The following is a 21945-nucleotide window of genomic DNA, read 5'->3' on the forward strand; positions in this document are numbered from 1 at the left end:
TTATATTATGACCTCTATTTTAGCCACAAGGAATATGATAACCTGCAATACTGTATGTGGAAGAGGTATGGTCCTTTATGTGTTATATTGTACCATTCTAAAAATAATGTAATTTGGTCATCTAAAATTTAACTTATTCAAATGTAAGGAAGCATATCATCATTCGTAAATCTATAAAAACCACTTACTAATATACTGAGGTTTCAAAAACGTTTAAGCAATAGGGGCAAAAAAGAGCTGAGATTTGCCACCAAATAACACTTTTGCAAAGATTAGTCGGAATCAAGACCAGGCTTTTTAGTCGTGCATAAGTATCAAACATTGGGGTTTAATAAAAAAAAAAACTCTTTAGGAATATATATTGGACTGAAAACAGTATGGTTTGTGTGGACATTTACTTTGAAATACTAAATGAAACAAATGTTTATAAATACTTTATAAAGCCTGAAACAATAACTTTGAGGATGTTCTGAAGTCTTATGCAAGTTGTTATGAATGTTATCCATACCCCTTCATCAAAATAAATAAAAAAATGACCAATTTGGAGAGAAGAAATATGTTCCTTCCTCCCTTTCTATAGATCTTCTCTAATTCAGCATACCAGATAGGTGAAACAATTTGCTCATTCTAATTTATAGATGATGCTAGTCTACATGCAGGCTAAGGCTAGTTTAAATACTGTTCAGATGCATCCTTGCTTTGAGAGATGACTTGTGCCTAGATTTATGCCTGGATTTAAACTGCAGCACATATTTCTACCCATCCAAAAATTGCTGCATCAGAGCATGCATCATGAAATGGAGTAAGGGAGGGTGCTTTTGGAGTACTCAGAGTGTTAGGCATTACCTCTTCCCAGAAAAAACAATGGTTAATTTAGTATTAGTATATAGTTGAACCAAAAGTGGTCTTTGTTTCATAGGATAAGCACTCAACTTCCTATTTAAGTCTTCAGATGAATTTTAACTTAAGTTCTGCTTGAATCACAAGATAGGGTTTACCCAAGTAAAACTGCCTTTATTACCCATTGTTTTTGCACTGGGCTTCTTTTCATTATTTTCTTTTTCTTTTTTTTTTAACTTTGAGGCAAACAAAAGTTGTGTTTGGTCAGCATGCAGATAGTGAGAGGAAATACGTAGGAAAAGGAGTTCCAATAAATAAAATGCCGTTGCCTTCTGAAGGAACAATTGAGTTACCAAAGTCTACATTTTTGGCAAAACGACTTATAAATGCAAGTGCACGGCTCCACCGCATCTTGATTCATACTAATTTTTACTTTTCTTCTGTATGGATTATTACAGCAAAAGGTGAGAGGATTTATTAAATTATATGTTTTCTTTTTTATATATATATATAATATAATATTAAATTGTATTTACACTGAAAAGACATCCGCAACGCCTCACATTCCTTAACTCAAGTCATACAAACGGGCTGAATGAATGCCCTTCCTTGCCCTTGCTGTACTAGACCTAGCTAGCTAAAGAAAGTGCTAGAGGCTGTAGAGCTGCATAGGCAGTCTAGTACCACCCTAGTTGACATAGTAAAGCCAGTAGACCAGGTTGAAAAAGGTAAAAGCAATAGGGAAGATGACGCGGGACCACTTGTCAATAGCATTGACATCTGTCAGGTCGGGGATCTTCACTTTGAGCTGAGAAGCCCTCCTCCTCAAGCGCCCCTTCTTGTGGCCAATGGGACGGTCAATGGCCGGTCGACTATACAGGTCCCTGCTGGTCATAGGCTTGCGGTACTGTATACTGGCACTGTCGTAGGAGAACATAGTGGCCCGGGGGTCCCCGAGAGCCCCCATCATCTCAGGCCCGCCCATCTCGTTGCGAAGGCCCATGTTGGTCAAGAGGATGTTACCATGGGCATCAACCTGAGGAGAATGGGGACGCAAGAAGTATTGTCAAATTGTGTTTATATAATGGGAGCATTATGGCCAAATACACTTGTACCAAATGGGCCTGCACACTGCACAGGAGGAAACATTTATTTGTTTGTGTTGATTGGCCAACTGCATACTTGCATACTTGAATTTGCCCACGATTAAGCAGATGGTTTTCAGAACTCACAGGAAGCATAGAGATGGATGCAATATTCTACATGAATGTACAGTGAGGTCCCTAACAAATCTGCTTTAAAACATTTGATCATATTCCAGTACGATTGCCCATTGTATTTTACAATTATTTCTGTATAATTTTGCAAAGATGTACAATACCAGTAAACACCTCAATCTTTCCAGATTTTATAACAATGTACACCATTCAATGTCTGCAAGTACTCTTAAATTACAGTATATCATATAGCATGTAAATAATTGGAAATAAATTAATAATTTAACGAAATGTAAGAGAATGGCAGATTTAACAGCCAACCACAAATGTGCCAGTTTTTCTACAATTCAATTCCAATATTGCTCGGAAAGTTCTTCCCAACACTGTTGCATTTGCAGAAGGTGTTGCACTTGTAGGTTGCATTGCTTTCACCCTTCTGTTCAGTTCATCCCAAGCCAGTTTTCTGCGGTTTCAGTCAGGAGACGTTTGCATGTGCATTCCATTATTTGAAGCCTACCACCTTATTCTTTCCTTCTGAAAGAAAATCCATGTTCTACTTGAATATTCACCATTTAGTAGTCACCAATGGTACTGATGAATATTGGGTAATGTTGTCCTGTGAGCTGCTTATCACACAAGCTGTTGACACTGAAACATCTCTTCTGATTCTGTTGTGGCTTTGGGTCTGCCCAACATTTTCCTGCATGTTCTCCAGTTTCCAAATACCTTTTGATGGTGTAGGAAACTGTACTAACTGTTCTAAACCTTCCGTATTTTACCACATACCTTTGTACCATTTCAGGTCATAGAGCTTGAACTGCTAAGAATTTAATAAAAACTGTAAAAATGGGGTTGTTCTAAAACTTTTGACCAGTAACTTGTATTTGCTTTAGCTACAATACTCAACTGCATATTTCTATATTTACTAATAAACTGTCCAAGATTACCAAGGGGAAAATTATTATAATAAGGTTAAAAAACCATCAATCGTTTAGTGACTGATTTTACACCCTATTTGCCTAATTTATTATACACAGAAAGGGACAATTATTCTCATCCATTTTATTATTTTGGGCTAATAACCAATGCTTATGCAGCCCACCCCTGTCAATGGCACATGACATTACATGACAATCACACCAACTGCAAAGTAAGCCAATTTAGCTAAAAAAGCAGCTTCAAAAAATGTTTTTCAATTTGTAATGACTGATGTTGCTTGATTTAGGGGCACACTTGTAAAAATATCATACAAAATGTATAACTTTACAAATGTTGTTTTGACATTCACGGCAGTTTTTTATGGTATTAATGTCACATGCTTGTTGGTCCATCTTAATCAAGACCATATGTTCATTTATTCCACTTTCAATCCGCATCTAATTTAAAAATAAAAGTCTTCTTACATACAATGATGATTGGTCCAGTTTTGGAAATGCCAACTTGGCCAGGATCTTTGGCGCTTCCATAGATCAGACCACTGGCCTGTGCCCTTAAATCCTCCAGTTCCAGCTAACGAGGTTTGCTGCAAAAATTATGTGCTTTCTTTCCTCCTCACTAATTACCCAATAAACTCCATTGAATAATCATCCAGGAGATACAATTGTTATCGTGATCCGTATAAGTATGTCAAAGATCAGTAGCAGTAAGGGCCTGAGGCAGGTTTGCAACCTCAGATCATTTTAGACTCTTGTTTAGTCAACTTTCTCTCCAGTTTAGCAGAGAAATGAGCAGAACAGCAATGGCTTGTCCAATGTGGAATAGAGGAAGCACATTGAAATGCACACTTAAGCTATGCTGAACTTACTTGCACTTTGTTACTCTCCAGTTGGCTCTTGTTTTCATTGTTGGTCTTAGCTGCTCTCTCAGCCACCTTCTTCTGCAAATGAGGGCCACGTCCAAAGAAAATGTAGTTGACAAAAGCATACTCCAACAGGGCAAGGAAGACAAAGACAAAACAGCCCATCAAGTAGATGTCAATAGCCTTTACGTAGGGGATCTTGGGTAAAGTTTCTCTCAAGTGGGTGTTGATTGTGGTCATAGTCAGCACAGTGGTTATACCTGAAGAACACGGGAAAAGATTCAAGATTTAGGTTAGAGTTCGGAGATTGTTCCACAATGCCACTGAACAGGATCAATTTTAGACATCACATTTGTATGTAGCAGTGCTGTGGATGACTACAGAATCAAGGAGAATCAATTCCTATCAATGTAGCTGGTAATAAATGGTATCTGCAGCTATATTTATAACAGTGAATATAAACAGCAAAATGAACACCTGAAACTTAAAACTGAGATAGCTATATAGCGACTGCTGGGAAATGGTTTCTGCACACCTGCTTTGTTCTGAGGCTGATTAGCTATGATTAGTAGATGTGTTATGTGCCTGCATTACTGTTGTGTGACTCTGCGTGCAATTGATTTCTTTTTCTGTCAACATTCTAAATAAAAGTGTGCAATCTAAGAACTTACCTACAGCAAGCTTGAAAATCATGCAAATTGTGCAGCCTTAGAAAACACGTAGAAGAGTCTACCCTTTAGTAAATCAGGAAACACTATTTTTCATAAATAGATCACAGGGGAAATGTGTTAATAAAGTTATTTAGATATGACTTTCTAGTTTAATCTTTAGCATTTTTACGTAGACGTACACTATTGCTGTTTTAGTAAACGTTACAGTAGATGGAGGTTACGACTGAGTACGTAATCAGACAACAATCTTAGAAGTATGTCAGATTAGTTAGCCTGGCATTAGCACTGAAATATATATATATATAATTTTTATTTTATTCATTTAACAGCAAAATGACGGGTACATGTATGGGTAGTTATAAGTCTTGGGTATACAGAACACTCAGTAAACCATGAGACTCACGTTAGATGTATAGTACAGCATATACACACTAAAATACATACGTTTTACTCAGTCACTCATATACAAATCCATTTGAGACACGTAGAGGACATTTTACAGTGGATATCCATGTGGATCTCACAGGCATTTGTATGCACAAGACAGACAATTTTTTTTGTTACTTTACAAAACATAGAAACATAAATTGACTGAAATGTTTTTTATGTGTTAATAACCTGGTAACCAAACTCAGGTTATATCCCTGATCACAGTATACAAACTGCCAGAACAGATGGACACTCCATGCTCAGGGGTGAGTGTGTTTGTTTGTTTGCCCATCTGTTTTGTTTGCATTTGTGTCAGTGAAGCGAAGTGTCTTTAAGTCAAGACACTTTATGGACACAGTTTGAAGACACACTGTGCTTCTGATGTTTTGTGGGACACAACAGGGGGACATTTACTCAGGGGGACATTTACGTTTAATTGGCCTTAAGTGCTACACAAATGTGCCCACTCCACCACTGAGGCAATTCCCTTCATGGTACTGCCTTGTGAAAAGTACACAATTGGCCACAGGCCCAAAATGTGTACATTACACATTAAGGCTTTGTTAGTATGCTCTAGCCCAGGGGTTCCCAATCCTGGTCCTCGGGCCTCCCTGCCCTGCATGTTTTAGATGTTTCCCTGCTCCAACACACCTGATTCTAATGAATGGGTCGTTATCTAGGTATGCAGTAACCTGCTAACGACCATTCATTTGAATCAGGTGTGTTGGAACAAGGAAACGTCTAAAACATGTAGGGCAGGGAGGCCCGAGGACCAGGATTGGGAACCCCTGCTCTAGCCTATTCTAGAAAATTGTGTGTGAAAGTGAGTACAATGCTTAGAAGGCTGCATATCACCTTCCATTGGACACTGTGTGTAAGAACATATGGTAATGATTTACATTATCTATATATACACACAACACATTAATTACACGGCTATAGGCATTCAGTAGATGTGCCATAACTTATCCAGTATGAGTCATAAAGACATAAAGAGTAAAGTCATTCATAACATGATTTGGCCCCCTTGGCTTGCTTTTACTGACATTTCATAGATAAGCAAGTTTCCACCAGCAGATGCAGATGACACAACTATCAACAACTTTTACCTGTCTTATTTGCATAGAGTCTTAGTTAACTAAAACATTTAAAAAAGCTGCCATGGTATTTGCTTTTAGTTATATGAAATTGCTTTGGTTTTGGAGTGTTACCTGTATAATTAATCATTGTCATGTATCTATAGTTGATGTAAATTGTTACTGAACATTGTATCTACATCAGTGAAGTGTGAAATTTGTTTTTTTCCCTGGACTGAGGAACTAATTACACTGAAAATCTTGAAATAATAGACTACAGAACTAATGAACCATAGATCATGTTTGTCCAAGAATACAGTTTGTACAAGACATTTACCCAATGCAACTCTGGCCGCAGAGGCGTCATAGTTGATCCAGAACGAGACCCATGACAAGATGGTGATAAGAGTGGAGGGCATGTAGGTTTGTAGTATGAAGTATCCAATGTTCCTCTTCAACTTAAAACTCAGGGATAGTCTGGGGTAGGAACCTGAGAGATGAAGCACCACATATAACATTTTAAACACAAAGAACAGCAAGGAGATAGGATCAGTTTGGTTATTAAATCAATCAAGGATGTTTTCTTTCGGTTTTTTTCTTCAATGGAATTCCAAAAAAGCATTTATTCCAAAAAGGGGTTTTGGAGGAATGTCCAGTTTAAAATGTAACTTTTATAATTTGCTTAATACATTTTTATCAACCCCAATAATGTTTAAGTGACTTATCCTTCTAAAATTACCTGTGGCAAATACTGCTTTCTTAGACAGGGTTTGGTAGTCTATGATGTCGAATTGGGGGAGTTCGATGTTCTCTACCCCAGTAACTGATCTGCTACCCTGCCAGTAGAATTCAATGTCATCAGTTGTGTATCCATCTGCAGAAAGAACAAACAATTTTTACTATTTGATCATAATTTGACATCTCCGATGCTGTTTTTATAAATAACTCCCTAAATCTGATCATTCAGGTAATATCAAAATGTATTTTTAGTTATGAGAATATACATTCTATCATACTTTAGTTGATTCTAGATCAGAATGAAATGTAAAAAGAAACAGTCCAGTAGAACGGACAGAGTAAATGAGCAAAATGTATGAAAAGTGGGCATTGGAATCTCAGATTTATCATTCTGACAAAATGTAACCAATAAGAAGAGCACCCATTTCATATAAATAAATAACTCATAACTGTCAGTAGTTATAGAAATTTAATTGGAGAGGATAGGATTTTTGTCCCCTCAGACTTTTCAGATTATCTGAAGGAAACTGCAGTGTTGGAATTAACTAAGTACGTATCCCTACTGGAGACACTCCTTAAGTAGTTTCTTTCTTTTCTTTTCTTTTCCTTTACTTTCATTAATATGAGAGGATCTGTGGTTATCATATCAACTGGAAAAATGACTGTGGGAGAATAATGTGGGAAATTATGATGTAGGAAATGTCAGCTAAATTCACCAAGTGATGTCAACCAATTAAATATATTTAGGAAGAGTTATTTTGCCTACTGCAACCGTAATTTTCGTTCATTTTGAGCTATTGATTGTTTGATTTGTGCCATTTGGATAAGGTTGTCCTCACAGGCATACAACAGGCCCCTGCAACCCCTGTGGCGCAAAGAGAAGTAGGGACTGTTTCATTACTACCCAAAACTAAATACAGAAATAAATCATATTTACTGTGAATAATATCAATTAAATATTTTTCATTAAAATCTCTAATGGCCTTTTGTTTAATATATAAATATATTGCAAGAGGTTTGGTTTCATGCTCTCTTTTTATATATCCTTAGCAATAAGAATCTGCTGTGTGCCGCTGGTTGTTCTTACTTGTGACAGGTTCTGGTATTTTGGTCCGCATGTAGGTCATGGTCATTTTATATTTTATTTGTATCCTGAAAGTTCAGATTGTAAGCTTTCAAATTATGTATCAATCATGTACATTACAAAACTGAGAATATTTGAAGAAGATATGTTTGTTTTAATGTTGGTACCTCATAAATCAACAAGCAAAAATCCCCTATAAATATTTTGAAAATGTTCATATTTACCAGACCCACAGACAGGTAATGGGTGGAAACAATAGCTGGTTAACTCAACCCCCAACCATATGGACATTGGCGTTGCAACTGCACTAGGCTAGCTAGCTAACATAGCTACCAACTGTTTGGTGAAGGAAGGCTTATCGCTGTCAATCCTCTGCATGTTTAGCAGCTAGTCTAATAGCAACAGAAAAACCTGAACATGCTGGCCAAAATATAGCTTGATGATCACTCAGTCCCTAAACAGGACAGAAAGATATTAAATGTACCCAAGTACAAAACATAAAATGTCATGGCAGATGACAGTACTGTAAGTCATTAACATTGTTTAATTTCCATCATGCATGATACACAAGTCTATTAGATTTCCATTGTAGAGTTTTCTTACAGGCAGTAATACATTTGTTAATAACAGCACCTCCCAATCCACCACCTCCCTTCGAAACCACTCCTCCAAAACACATAAAATGACTACTGCCGGGAGGTAGAGACTAATGATTGGATGGGCTACCTGTCGTCTGTCTACCTACCTACCTGCGCACACTCTGCCCCTGCACTCAATGCGTGTTTTTGTAGTTTACAACCAGGCTAACATGCTAGCTTGAAAGTAGTGAGTACTAACATTAGCCATGTTAATGTTCATTATGATATTGTTGTGTGTGTTCTTGCATGTGAATGTGACATGGGGTAATTTGTGAAAAAAACGATGCTGCTCTCTCAAAAGCTCTCTCTCTCTCGTGGACTAACTAGACTAGTCTCCCGGCAGTTCTGTAGTCATTCATGGTTTTTGTGGGAGTGGATTGCAAAGGAGGGGGTGGGATGATAAAAATAGAAAATAAAATGGCTAGCTAAAATAGCTAGCTACGCAAAACTACTCCAGCTTTAATGATTGGTTGTGTTTATTTCAGTCCTGCAATGCCCACATATATTGGATTGATTTAATTTTACTGTCAATTACTTTTTACTTATTGGTAACTATCAGTATGTGAAGTGTATTTGTCAAGTAATATGACAGAAAGTGCTTTTCAACAACATTACCTACCTGGCCTTTAATAAGTACTTTAGTGTAATTAGCTGTCATTTTACATCATGCACTCAGATACACTCACATCATGCACTCACAACATGCCTTAACCCTTGTGCTGCCTTCGGGTCACAACAACCCATCGTTGTGTGAAAAAAAAAGCATTTTGTTTTAACTTTTTGCTGTTGGGGGTCTGAGACAGCCTGACAGTTAAAAGAAAATCCTTCACTTTATTTTTGTATAAGGTAAAGTTGTCGCAACACGACGGTGGGGTCACAATGACTAAATGGTCACAAAGACCCGAAGATAACACAAGGGTTTTAACAAGGCTATTTTGCTGAGTATTCAGTGATCCTAAAAATGTGGTTTATTATATTGAGTGATTTCTTTCACACTTCAACTTTTGTAGTATGAAAAAAAGGAAAGTAGTAAAATGAAACGGTTTTGCGTCCTAGCCCAAATTAAAGATTGCTGATATGCGGACCAATTTACCAGCGTGTGTCACATTTAACTGAGTCCAGTTAGAATTTCTGATTACATTTTGGTGCACTGTACAGATTACAGTGCACCGTAAATAAACCTACCCAAAAAGCCCAGGGTTTGCATCTTTGTGAGCTGTGTCAGATAATTTAACTATGCATGAACATAACATTTATAATTCAACTAAAGAACTTCAACTTGATTGAACAGGAAATGCCAGTTGGCGTTAGTACAATCTTTTTTCATTTTTGTTTTGTTTTCAATTTGGCTGCCTTTCAGTAATGTTCTCCTTCATTGTACTTTAGAGTATGTACAGTGTAATAAAGTGTAAGGACTATTAGTGATAACATCATTATCAACATATGGAAACAGATCATTTTCAGTTTCCGTTTGAATAAGCTTTGTCAAAAAATGTGTATGCACTGTATATCAAAAGAAAAGAAAATGATGAGAAAAAACAATTTAAGAACAACTCAGTTCCATTTACATGTGTAAATACATTGTGTCATACATTGCCATGACATAAATATTAACATGTTCATAACTCTTATTCTGGGGATAGCTTTTGACAAGTCTCGACGGTGAAAATATCACACACACACATCACCACTCACAGCTTTCAATCTCCAGGGTGCAGTTTTGCTCATCCAGGGGGTATCTACGCAGGTCCATCATGCAGGCTGCCGTAGTAGTGATCCTGAAAGATAGAAAAGTTAAGAGTTTAGGAAGATTAAGAGGCTGGGTATAATACAAAAAATATAAACAGAGAGAAGGATGGGCAGAGAGAAAAAGGAAAATTGCTACAATTTGCAAGTGAGATTTGAGTTTTGAGCATCATTTCCAAAAGTATGTGTACAAACAAACTACACAACATTTTATAGGTAAAATATTGGACATAACGTCAACATCTTGAGGGAGTTTCAGAAGCCAGTACTGTTTTCAGTAAGTCTTGACAGAAGCCTAATAAGAGTTTCAACAGAAAGGTAAAGGAGAAAATACATTATTTCCCCACTCCTCACACACTGATAGCCCTCTCCGTACTGAAGTATCCTTACAAAAACATGATTTCATTAATCAAAACCTATTTCTCATAAGTGCTCTTAGGGTATACAGGTTAAGTCACGCTTGTGTGGCCATCCCATTTTTAAATACTCTTTCCTAACTATAAGTATGATTATTTAACCACAATCAAGGCAGTCAGGAGACTGAAACATCTGTAACTTCTTTACTTCCATAGGTCAAACACTGTGATTTCATGATTTCCAACTGAATGTAAGCACTGCATTTTGTTTTTTCATCAATGAAAAACATCTCCCAAAAATTGCAAGACCATTACAAGAAAACTGTAAAAACTACAATCAGCAATATACAGTGCCCTCCAAAAGTATTGGAACAGTGAGGCCAATTCCTTTATTTTTGCTGTAGACTGAAAACATTTGGGCTTGACATCAAACGATGAATGTGAAACCAGAGATCAACGTTTCAGCTTTTATTTCCAGGTATTTACATCAGGATCTGATGCACAAATTAGAAAATATCACCTTTTTGTTCGAACCCACCCATTTGTCACGTGAGCAAAAGTATTGGAACATATGACTGACAGGTGTGTTTTGTTGCCCAGGTGTGTCCTATTACATACATTATTCAATCAATAAATACCACTGAATGTCTACACTCAGGTTCAGATTGGGTAAGATAGGTTTTGTCTATGCAGACTGTATTCAGAGGTGAAAACAACATGAAAACCGGAGCGCTGTCTTTGGGTGAAAAACAAGCAATTGTGAGTCTTAGAGAAGATGGAAAATCAATCAGAGCCATTGCAGAAACATTGTCCATAGCCAGTACAACCATTTGGAATGTCCTGAAGAAGAAGAAAACTACTGGTGTACTAAGTAACAGACGTCGAACAGGTAGACCAAGGAAAACATCAGCAGTTGATGACAGAAACATTGTGAGAGCTGTAAAGAAAGACCCTAAAACAACTGTTAGTGAGATCAGCAACAACCTCCAGATGGCAGGAGTGAAGGTATCACTATCTACTGTTCGCAGAAGACTTCATGAACAAAAGTACAAGGGCTACACCAGAAGATGCAAACCACTCATTAGCAAGAAGAATAGGAAGGCCAGGCTGGAATTTGCCAAAAAGTACAGAGATGAACCTCAAAAATTCTGGGACAAAGTTTTATGGACTGATGAGACAAAGATTAACTTTTACCAAAGTGATGGAAAGGCTAAAGTTTGGAGAAAGAAAGGAACTGCTCATGATCCCAAACACACAAGCTCATCTGTGAAACACGGTGGAGGTAATGTCATGGCTTGGGCTTGCATGGCTTCTTCTAGGACGGGCTCATTAATCTTCATTGAGGATGTAACACATGATGGCAGCAGCAAAATGAACTCGGAAGTCTACAGAAACATTTTGTCTGCCAATTTAAGGAAAGATGCAACCAAACTGATTGGCAGAGCCTTCATCATGCAGCAAGATAACGACCCAAAACACACTGCCAAAACAACAAAGGAGTTCATCAGGGGCAAGAAATGGAAGGTATTAGACTGGCCAAGTCAATCTCCAGACTTAAACCCTATAGAGCATGCATTTTACCTGCTTAAGAGGAGACTGAAGGGAGGAACCCCACAAAACAAACAACAACTGAAAGAGGCTGCAGTGAAAGCCTGGGAAAGCATCAAAAAGGAAGAATGCAAAAGTTTGGTGACGTCAATGGGTCACAGACTTGCTGCAGTTATTGAAAGCAAAGGATTTGCAACTAAATATTAAGTCTTATTCACTTAAATATGTTTTAAGTATATCTGTTCCAATACTTTTGCTCACATGACAAATGGGTGGATTCAAACAAAATGTGATATTTTCTTAGTTGTGCATCAGATCCTGATGTAAATACCTGGAAATAAAAGCTGAAACGTTGATCTCTGGTCTCACGTTCATTATTTGATGTCAAGCCCAAATGTTTTCAGTCTACAACAAAAATAAAGGAATTCGCCTCACTGTTCCAATACTTTTGGAGGGCACTGTATGTGATGTTTGCCATGGGGTTGGTCTGGTGCTCAGTTGGTGTAACAGACAGTTACATCAGTGCTGATGTTTACAAATAACTGCCATAGCAGATGGAGTAAACTAGTGGTACTGAATCAGAAACAAACAACAAGTCATTTGCGAGGCGATGTAAAGTAGATTGCGAAACGGAGAAAAATTAGAACCTTTGACCCTGTGTACTTGGATCTAGGAAGTTTGATGTTGTGAAGACATTCAAACGTAATATTTAAGCAATATCACACGAGAGGGACTGTGTTTGTCACGGTGAGTATGCGTGCAGACTGATGCAGGCTGAGAGGTGGACCCAAATGCAGAGGTTTCATAATTGCAGAGTTAAGTGTAGACAAGACAGACTGGACTAGATTAGTTACACAAGCTTGATAACGGTGACATCAGTCTATGACAGGAACGTAACTAACATTGACAACCGAATTTTACTCAACATAACAACATCAACACTCGACAAAAGTGTCGAGTGTTGAAAGCGACAAAAAACTGAGCGCAAAACAGGGACTTAAATACAAGACCAAACAAGACACAGGTGCCAACACTTGTCACTAATGAACAAAAACCCAACAATCGACTAATTACAACGAAGCCCAAACCGAAAAAGACACAGGAGCACAACAAACATGAGCCTAGGGATTCGGGGAGGTGGGGCATTGCAGTATCCCCCTCTCCATAGGCAGCTCCCGACGCCCAACCCCTAACGTCCATGGGGCCGACAGGGAGGCAGGGCCAAGTGACGGGACAGGTCCGGAGGGCGACCCAGGCTGACCATGCAGAGACAAGGAGATGGCGGACCACTAGGGACAGGATGGAGGGAGCAGCAAGGACGGCACAGGGCTCTCGGAGCTGGACAGTGCAGACGGCACAGGGCTTAAACAATTGTTTTATGATTAGCTCAGGAACCGGGCAGTGTGCAAAGTTGTAATTTTGCAGGTGTCCATTTTGGAACCAAAATATGTGCGGTGCCACATTTGACGTTGCATGGATAAGCGCTTCGAGATTCCCCCAAAAAAATATTTGACGCCAGTTTCGTAATGGATCCCTTTCAGCCATGTTGAGCTGGCATTATACATAGTAATGAGCTGCACTATAAGCTACACAGCTTTTAGCTGAGCTTCACGAAGCGCATGAACAACTGATCTCATGTGACACTGTATGAAGTTGAAATGCAGTAGGTGTTAAGTTACAATTAAACAACATGAAACTCTTGAAAGTGCAAGTGTACCTGAAGAAAAACAATCAACAGTAAAAAATATTTCACAGCGAGTACAATAATTTAAATCCGTTACAACCAACAAACAAGAGCAACAAGTCTCTCAATAAGAGTCATTGTGATAGTGGAGGAAATTAACATCAGGTCCAGCCAAGCATTCCTAAGTGTCGTTGTACTCCCGGAACAAGTGTGTCTTGAGCATTTTCTTGAAGGAGGGGAGACAGTCCCTGATTGAGGTGGGGAGTTGATTCCACCATTGGGGGGCCAGACAGGAGAAGAGCTTGTGTTGGGACCGGGCGGTTGTCAGAAGAAGACCGTAGGTGGCGGGTGGGGGTGTAAGGCTGGAGGAGAGACTTGATGTAGTCGGGTGCAGTCCCGTTCACCGCTCGGAAGGTCAGTACCAGAGATTTGAATCTGATACAGGCCGTGATGGGAAGCCAGTTGAGGGAGACGAGGAGCGGGGTAACATGGGAGCGTCTGGGTAGATTGAAGACCAGACGGGCCGCCGCTTTCTGAATCCTCTGGAGAGGGCGGGTTGGGCATGCTGGGAGACCGTCGAGCAGCGAGTTGCAGTAGTCCAACTTTGAGAGGACAAGTGCTTGGACTAGCAGCTGGGTGGAATGCTCAGTAAAGGACAAACTAATTAAAGACAAGTGGATTCGAAAGATTGCCTCAAGCAAGAAAGTACAAAGCAAAAAGTACAAAAGGTGACCAGACTCCACACCCCTAGAATCAATGAGCAAAAGTTTGCCTGATTCTGTAATGTTACAATTTGATGTGTAGGCTACACAAACATTATGATTTGGCACTGTATATAGACTACAAGGATTTAATTTCCATTGCTTTGCTAGGCACCATCAAATGAGTATACTCACTTGCTGGACAACATTTCAATTTACAAATATGTGTTTTGTGAGCATACTGTCACTTAGAAGCAGATTTGTGTATCACTTTACTGTGCAGATACAGCCAGATGAGCAGTGCTGACTATTATTGTAATAATTTGTATGGATAATATGTAGTTGATATTATATAAATGCAATTTTACAATTTATTTTTAAAAGGATTGAGTACAGATTCTCCTTATTTCACCTAGGTTTGTCTTCCCACACAATTTTTCATACAATTGACTAGCATTAGTGTTTGGATAGACTGGTCTAATTAACTACATGGCAAACCCAGTCTTTATATAATTAGTATTCTTGTATTTTGTATAGAAAACTAATCTCGCTGACCATAGCTCACTTTCCTGGATAAATGTCCAGTGATACCACCAGGATCTGTCCATTTTAACCACTACAATGTTGAGAAATAAAAAGCCCCTACACATGAATATTCATTTCATCTTACACAGCTGAATATTATGTGGCTGTAGACCCATGTCTAAGACACACCAAATGCATTAAGAGAGGATTGAATGAATTATAAACCAGGTGCAGGGAGAGCAGATGGAGTAAAAATAGGGGCATCAGGACTGTAACTTGTCAGTATGGGTGTCTACATCAGTGGAAGCTCCTCGGGGAGGACCATCTTCCTCAGGAAATTTCATAAATTAAAAATTGTGGAACATTTGAAAAGTAAAACAATCTTTATATAAAACTATACGAAATATGATATGAATATGAAAAATGTATTAAACAATACACTGTTTTGCAATGAAAGTCTACAGAAACTCAACAGCATTATCTGTGGTAGCACCATGGATCAGCCATTAAGGACATCAGGACATTAAGCCTCCATCCTCCTTTGGCAACATTGACTTCAATACAAAAACCTTGGAGTGCTGGTAGGCCTCACGCTACCTTGCATATGCAAACATGGTATTTAAGGCTACTTCCAGAGGATGCCCTGTCCAAATGGTTGGAGGTGGAGTTAACTAGCTATTGTTCTCACCCATTACGTGCCTGTAGAATTAAGCAATAAGCCCCAAGAGGCCGTGGTTTACGCTGATTTTAGAACAGGTAAGGGGAGTTGTTAGGCACGACGCGAAGCGGAGAAACTGTTACTACAAATATTTGATATGGTTTCATCAATAAAAACAATTAGAAAAACAAAATAGTTTAATAATAAACCGTCATTCTTCCGCTACTACAAAGTATAGTTCCTACATAAATCTTTGCCACGCAATAGCCAGATGGACATCTTTGCCGTCTTTTTCAATTTGAAATATTCGATGCGCAGTAATATGGAATGTTAAAGAATGTTATGAGGACAACCTGTGAGGTTATGCTGGATTTTACAACGGCATGTAATTCGATATAGCCAATCACAATCAAGGATGGGAACAACCAGTTTTAGAAAGTGTGATAAAGTTCCAAATCTTTCAAGGGAATTTTCTCCTTTTTGATTAAAGAGGTTCCAACATTCAAACATGCATATCTCATTCAAATACTTTCTGATTTTCTGATGTACGATATACCCTTTGAAAGCTTACAGAAAGCTTATAGCTTTGCAGATTACATGAGACACATATGTACGCAATTGCTCCTTATTTTGTAGATAGGAAATTGCTGATTCCTAAATGGCCAATAATCCTTACATTAACAAAGGCCCAGCAATAGCACCGTCAAAATGGAACACCCCTCATAATTTCCTTAATTTTTCAATAAAGCATGCCAGATTGTATCAATCTGCAGAGAGCATAACTAGTACCTTTAAATAGTGTGTGCAGTGACCATTCAAAATACCATATGTATATGATATAAGAAGATATTCAGATGGTAACATTTGACCTGTGCACTTAACAGTCACTGGTAAGGTCATTTGGAGCAGTCTAAATATAGCTCAGTGTAGACAGCAGGACACAGTCTGAATACTTGTGATAGTCCGGAGGGAATAATAATTCTGCAGCAAGTGTGAAAGAAATATCCCAGCTCAATGAGAAACTGTGAGAATGTGTGAGAGGCAGTTGAAAGTGAAAAGCTGTCACAGTGACATGCCAGTTATTTTGGGGTTCTCTCGTGAGGCAGGAAAAGGCAGGCTAGTATACATCAGAGGAAAGGAGAGACGCAGAGATGCACACATCGGCTTGATTGCGTAATGGAAACAACAGAGTTCAGCAACATTTTAAAGCTTCAGCCTATGATTAATACGGTTGCCGCAACATGCCCCATAGCTGACACACAAGGTAGGTCGTAAAGCAAGAACATTACATGTCTGTTTCAATCAGAATGGGACTCTTCCTATTTGTATGCCTATGAATTCATTTAGATGTTTCACTTGTTATTTATAAGTTTACTTCATTTGTCATCATTTAATTTCAATTTTAGTTGATTTGCAATAGACCGAATAAAGTTCTAACATTTTAAAACAATCATAGTAATTGGCTAAAGAGAAATTATGTTTTTATCAATGCAGACCAAAAATAAGGGTTTTTGAGTGAGTGTCTGTCTTTACTTCAAGCCACAGATTCTTCCTGGTAATGCTAAGTGGCCACCATGTGTGGCCCCCCAAGCGAAGCGCGTATGGTAAGGGAAAACATTTAACTGCCAGTTTCAGATTAATGACTCACCTGATCCTCAGAGCTATGCCTAGCCACAATGATTGTATCCACGTGATCTTGCTAGCAATGATGATGATGTCATACAATTGGGAGCTCTTTAACACAGACGCAAATTACATAAATTAGTGACATGCATACAGTAAAGTCTAACATGCCCTTGAAGCAATTAGCTGGTCCGACTCAATATAACCGCCTGTAATGTTAATTAAGACTAAAATAATGTGTTGATGTTTTATTCTTTTGATGGAGTGACGCTGACTATAACAAATGGTTCAAAACATGGTATTCCTCTTACATAAGTTTTAGAAGAAGAAATACCCACTTCAAATGATTGCAAAGCTTGAAAAAGAGAAGAGAGTATCTCAGTTCATCATCAACCCCCTCCCCCCCACACACACACACACACACACACACCACCAACAATGCTGAATCTCTTAAAATTCCAAAGCTACATTATTTACAGTGACTGCCCTTCAGTTCTCTTTAATAACTCACAACTCTTTGCAACATGGCTGCACATTACTGCAGAATCAAAAGGTTGACACTGCTCATGACGTTCGGCTCGGCGTGCTCCGGACTGCAGGGGAGCAGAGCTCCATGAATGATTCACCACCTGGGTCTCCCTCTAACACTTCTGAGGTAAAGGAGAAAGCGCAATGCCGGATGTTTGACGAAAAGGCTTTGAGGAATAAGGGTCTCCTCCCCCAAAATGCTATTGAAACCAAGAGTTGAGAGTTGACCTTAGCATGTTTCCCCCAACAAATAAATGATGATAGAAAGACAGTTAAGGAACTCACCTGAGGAAAACGATAGTCATCTGAATAAATTGTATCAGTTACAATCACAGTTGGACCAAATGTCACTCAGCTGAGTACAGGACAGACATTCGTGATTTTAATGGCAAGCACAGTCACAGACACGCACACTCCCTCTCATTAAACAAACAAACAATCCAATCACACTCACCGGAGACCGTAAAGCACAGTTCCATCAGGATGCAGTCGGATCATGCGGTTCTTCACTGTCACACCATGGACAAAGGACTTCTTGTCGTTGATGAAGTAAGTGTCAGGGACCCAGAGTTGATCCGCCACCCTGTTGTCCAGAGTTAGGTTGAGCGGAATGCCTGTGTAAGACAAGCGCTTGTCTCTCCAAGACTGCTGGAAATACATGGTGATGGTGTAGTCCTATGGGAGATGGAAGAGAAGGTAGTACACATGGTGCCATCTTTCATTTGAGCTATTTACTGTTTGTGTACATGCACATCATTTCAAGTTGAACTACTAGTAAGAGTGTGTTTTTTTTTGCCTGTGTCGTGCTTTTTTGTCAATAGTTTGAAGTATGAATTTTGTGTGTATTTCCTGTGTGCAATTGAGAGAAGGGGAAATAAATCTGTATGTGTGTACACATTTGAATTTCCAACGAGTATCTCGAGAACCGGGCACTCTGGAAAGATCACATTTCGCAGGTATTCTTTTTATAATCCATCGGAATGCAGTGCCACATTTGACGTTGTTTGGATAAGCATTTAAACATTTTCAAAAAAGAAATTGCTGCCGGTTTTGCTGCCGCTCTCGCGAGACGAAACAATATGGATATAGTGAGCCTGAAACAGGCGTCTGACAGAAACAATATTATTTATGTCAGTGCCATAAAAAAATTCCAAGACTATTTTACTGATGAAAAACTGGCTAACTAACTGAGAAAAATACATTACTTAAAGTGGAAGTTTTTTTTCCAGTAGGTATAGCTGGAAGGTTATTGGCTACAATTAGTTTGCAGGGCTGCTTTCATAGGGTATCCTTTAAGGATGAAATGCTGGCTAACTAACAGAACAACAATATACAATGGATACTTTCAGTATAGATCAGTGGATTTTGTTACATTAATCAATGTGTTTACCGTTGTCAAAACTACCTGCAGATTGCAAATGTTCACAAACATCTAAATCAACTAAAACATTATTATCACCAGCACGCATCATGGACATGGGCCATGATTAAACTTCATGGTAATCCATTACAGATGGCAGCTTTGACATTAAGATATGTACATTTGCTTATTCACCTTGTGCATGTATATTAATTAGGATAAATCTGATCGAATGACACATCTTCACCAAACACAATTATCTCCATTCATACTGCACACAGTCCCACTGACTAGAAGGTAAATTGTGACAATAGAGTTTGTTACGTAACAATAGCATTCAGTATACCGTTGCAGCTAAATTTCCAAGATACACTACTATGTGTATGTGTATCCAATGATTCATGTTTACAATAGTGTGCACCTTCTTTTTGTTATATATATAACTTTGCACAACCACAGACTCTGCAATAAGGCTACACACTGCTGAGTGGGATTATGTTGAACAACGTCAGTACTTATTAAGCACAGCAAATAGTCTGTTACTCCACGGAGAGACTGAGCTACCTTCTTCCCCTGCCCTACGGTCACTTCAGTCACGCAATCAGTCCTGCCCTGCAGATGTCTCCTTTCCTCTTTTGCTTGTGTCAGCAAATGGACTCCTCACACTGAACGTTTGCCCCCTCTCATGCCCTGGATTCTCTGTTCAATAATTTGGTGTGTATTCATAGAGATGCAAAACAGCATGGTGTTAAGGACATAACATCTGTGCTAAAGATGTTCTGTCAAAGGGCTCTTTCACAAAGTGCTATTGGATCTGATTATCATCTTGTGAATTAGATTTCCTTTATTAGAAGGTTGGTATAACTAGTATTAGTAGATACTTAATTATATCTTTTTTTAAATACCAATATTAAGAAATATTTTGGGAGGAACTGAATGTTATTATTACCATAACTAGAGAGGGGAATTGAGAAAGAAATAGGCAACCGAGACAATAGATATCACACACTTAATTTGAAGGTTCTTCCTTGGAGAGAAGATGGTACGTGTGATGGGTGTAGCTACAATTGTTAGCCTACAGGGGGAGGTAGAAAGGTAATTTTTTTTATTGTTATAAGACCCAAAGTACGGCAGCCGAGAAGTGTCAACGTTTTGCAAAAGCCACAACACGAAGCCTTAAAGTCACAACAGAAATACAAAAAGCTACTACATCACAGAAGTTGAAACTGTGAGACTCAAGATTTTTCATCAATAACCGGCTAGCCATTTAAGAGAGAGTACGGGGCTGGTGGATGACGAGATTTACAGAAAGGTTAAATGGAAAGGTTCAGCATTTGGGTTGTCGGTAAGCTTTGATACGCCACTGATTTGTGGCAAGGACAAATCATGAAAGATAAGGAATGATCTACAATATATAAAGATATAATTTGGCAGGTCCATAAACGCACTGTCTACTATTATGGGTTAACTTCCCGTGCATAGTGATTGGTTTGTATTTTGACGCAAGGAAGGGAAACATGGTTGTGGAATAACAATAACATGGCTGATCATTAAGTCACAATTGATTTCCAAGGTGCATGAGCTCCTCAAGAACACCCAAGGTTGTTTACAAAAAATGGGGAGCTTAGATAGAGCCTGAAGTAGAACAAACATGGAATACTAAAAACGTGTGGTATGAACACACAATACAGTGTTTAAACATTGTGCTAACTATGTAAAACATGTTAACTATTCTTCATATATCAAACATCTCTTTTCAGATACATTTTTTGTATACATTACAATCAAAAAGTGGTTTTAAGAATATCAATTGTGCTAATTGTACAAATCAGTGTTTAATGATGATATATTTATGAATTACTTTTTTCAATTTGACATATGATGTCAAATACAGAGTTTCTTGGGCAGTTTACAATAGCCATTTTATTTATTACTTCCTTTCTGATCTGCGTCTGTGGTTGGATTCAAATGACAGCAATGTAGCATATTTTTACAATCTGAAGACTTGTGGTTGGGAAACAAGCAGCGACAAACAAAACACAAGATAGAACAAAATGTAAGGATATCATTTACATCAGCCTTTTGAAAAGCCTTGCAGGCTTTTTGATGAACTGCTCTTCAAAATGCTTCACTTGACTGCTGGTAACCACTGGTAATCTTCTCACAGGGCCTGACTGGGATAGTTTCATCACTCTAGCCCTATCAGTCTAATCTGAGTCGCCAAGCTACAGTTAAGATTCCTCTCACAGCTGTCCAGCCTTCCAGCTTTCCTTGCAGTTTGTGAATATGCTTATTCAGGCCTTTCAAAGCATGCTTGAGGGAAATACACTTTCAAAAAAAAGGTACAGCCAAACATTCCCAAAAATGTTCTTATATTCACATATGAGGGGATAACACATTTATCCCGGCACAAATGTAATTAACTTTGACGTACAGTCCACATGAGTCACGTCTTTTTGTGTACTTTTACCGCAACTGTTCCTAGTTGCAGCAATTTTGGTAAGCTAAATGTTCAAACATGCAAGCCAAGAAATTGATACAAACAACAGTACAAATCGAATTCTTGAATATTCAATACTTTAAACCAAAAACCTTGTATACCCATCTTTTAGTATCTGTGACACATACATATACAGCTGCACATACTGTGCTGGGCACTTAACTGCAAAATCTACAAACAATGTGTAAAGACCTAATGTCAACATCTAACATGCTGTAAAATAAA

The 21945-nt window shown here is 38.5% G+C and overlaps 1 protein-coding gene across 2 annotated transcripts in view; it reads right to left on the minus strand.

The window, feature by feature from the left end:
* Window positions 1-1528: 1528 nt before the first annotated feature.
* gabrb1 (gamma-aminobutyric acid type A receptor subunit beta1) overlaps window positions 1529-21945 on the minus strand; it is a 29278-nt gene continuing 8861 nt past the window's right edge. The window contains exons 4-9 of one of the 2 annotated variants that reach the window (XM_047015040.1): window positions 18315-18535; window positions 10187-10269; window positions 6771-6905; window positions 6369-6521; window positions 3868-4115; window positions 1529-1876 (exon numbers count right to left, since the gene is read on the minus strand). In XM_047015040.1, the coding sequence (XP_046870996.1) occupies window positions 1529-1876; window positions 3868-4115; window positions 6369-6521; window positions 6771-6905; window positions 10187-10269; window positions 18315-18535 (1188 nt within the window). Of the gene's footprint in view, window positions 1877-3861; window positions 4116-6368; window positions 6522-6770; window positions 6906-10186; window positions 10270-18314; window positions 18536-21945 lie in introns of both variants that reach the window. The other variant, XM_047015030.1, reaches the window with a different exon arrangement.

This window comes from Hypomesus transpacificus, chromosome 3 (genome assembly GCF_021917145.1).
Source record: "Hypomesus transpacificus isolate Combined female chromosome 3, fHypTra1, whole genome shotgun sequence".
NCBI classification, from domain to species: domain Eukaryota; kingdom Metazoa; phylum Chordata; class Actinopteri; order Osmeriformes; family Osmeridae; genus Hypomesus; species Hypomesus transpacificus.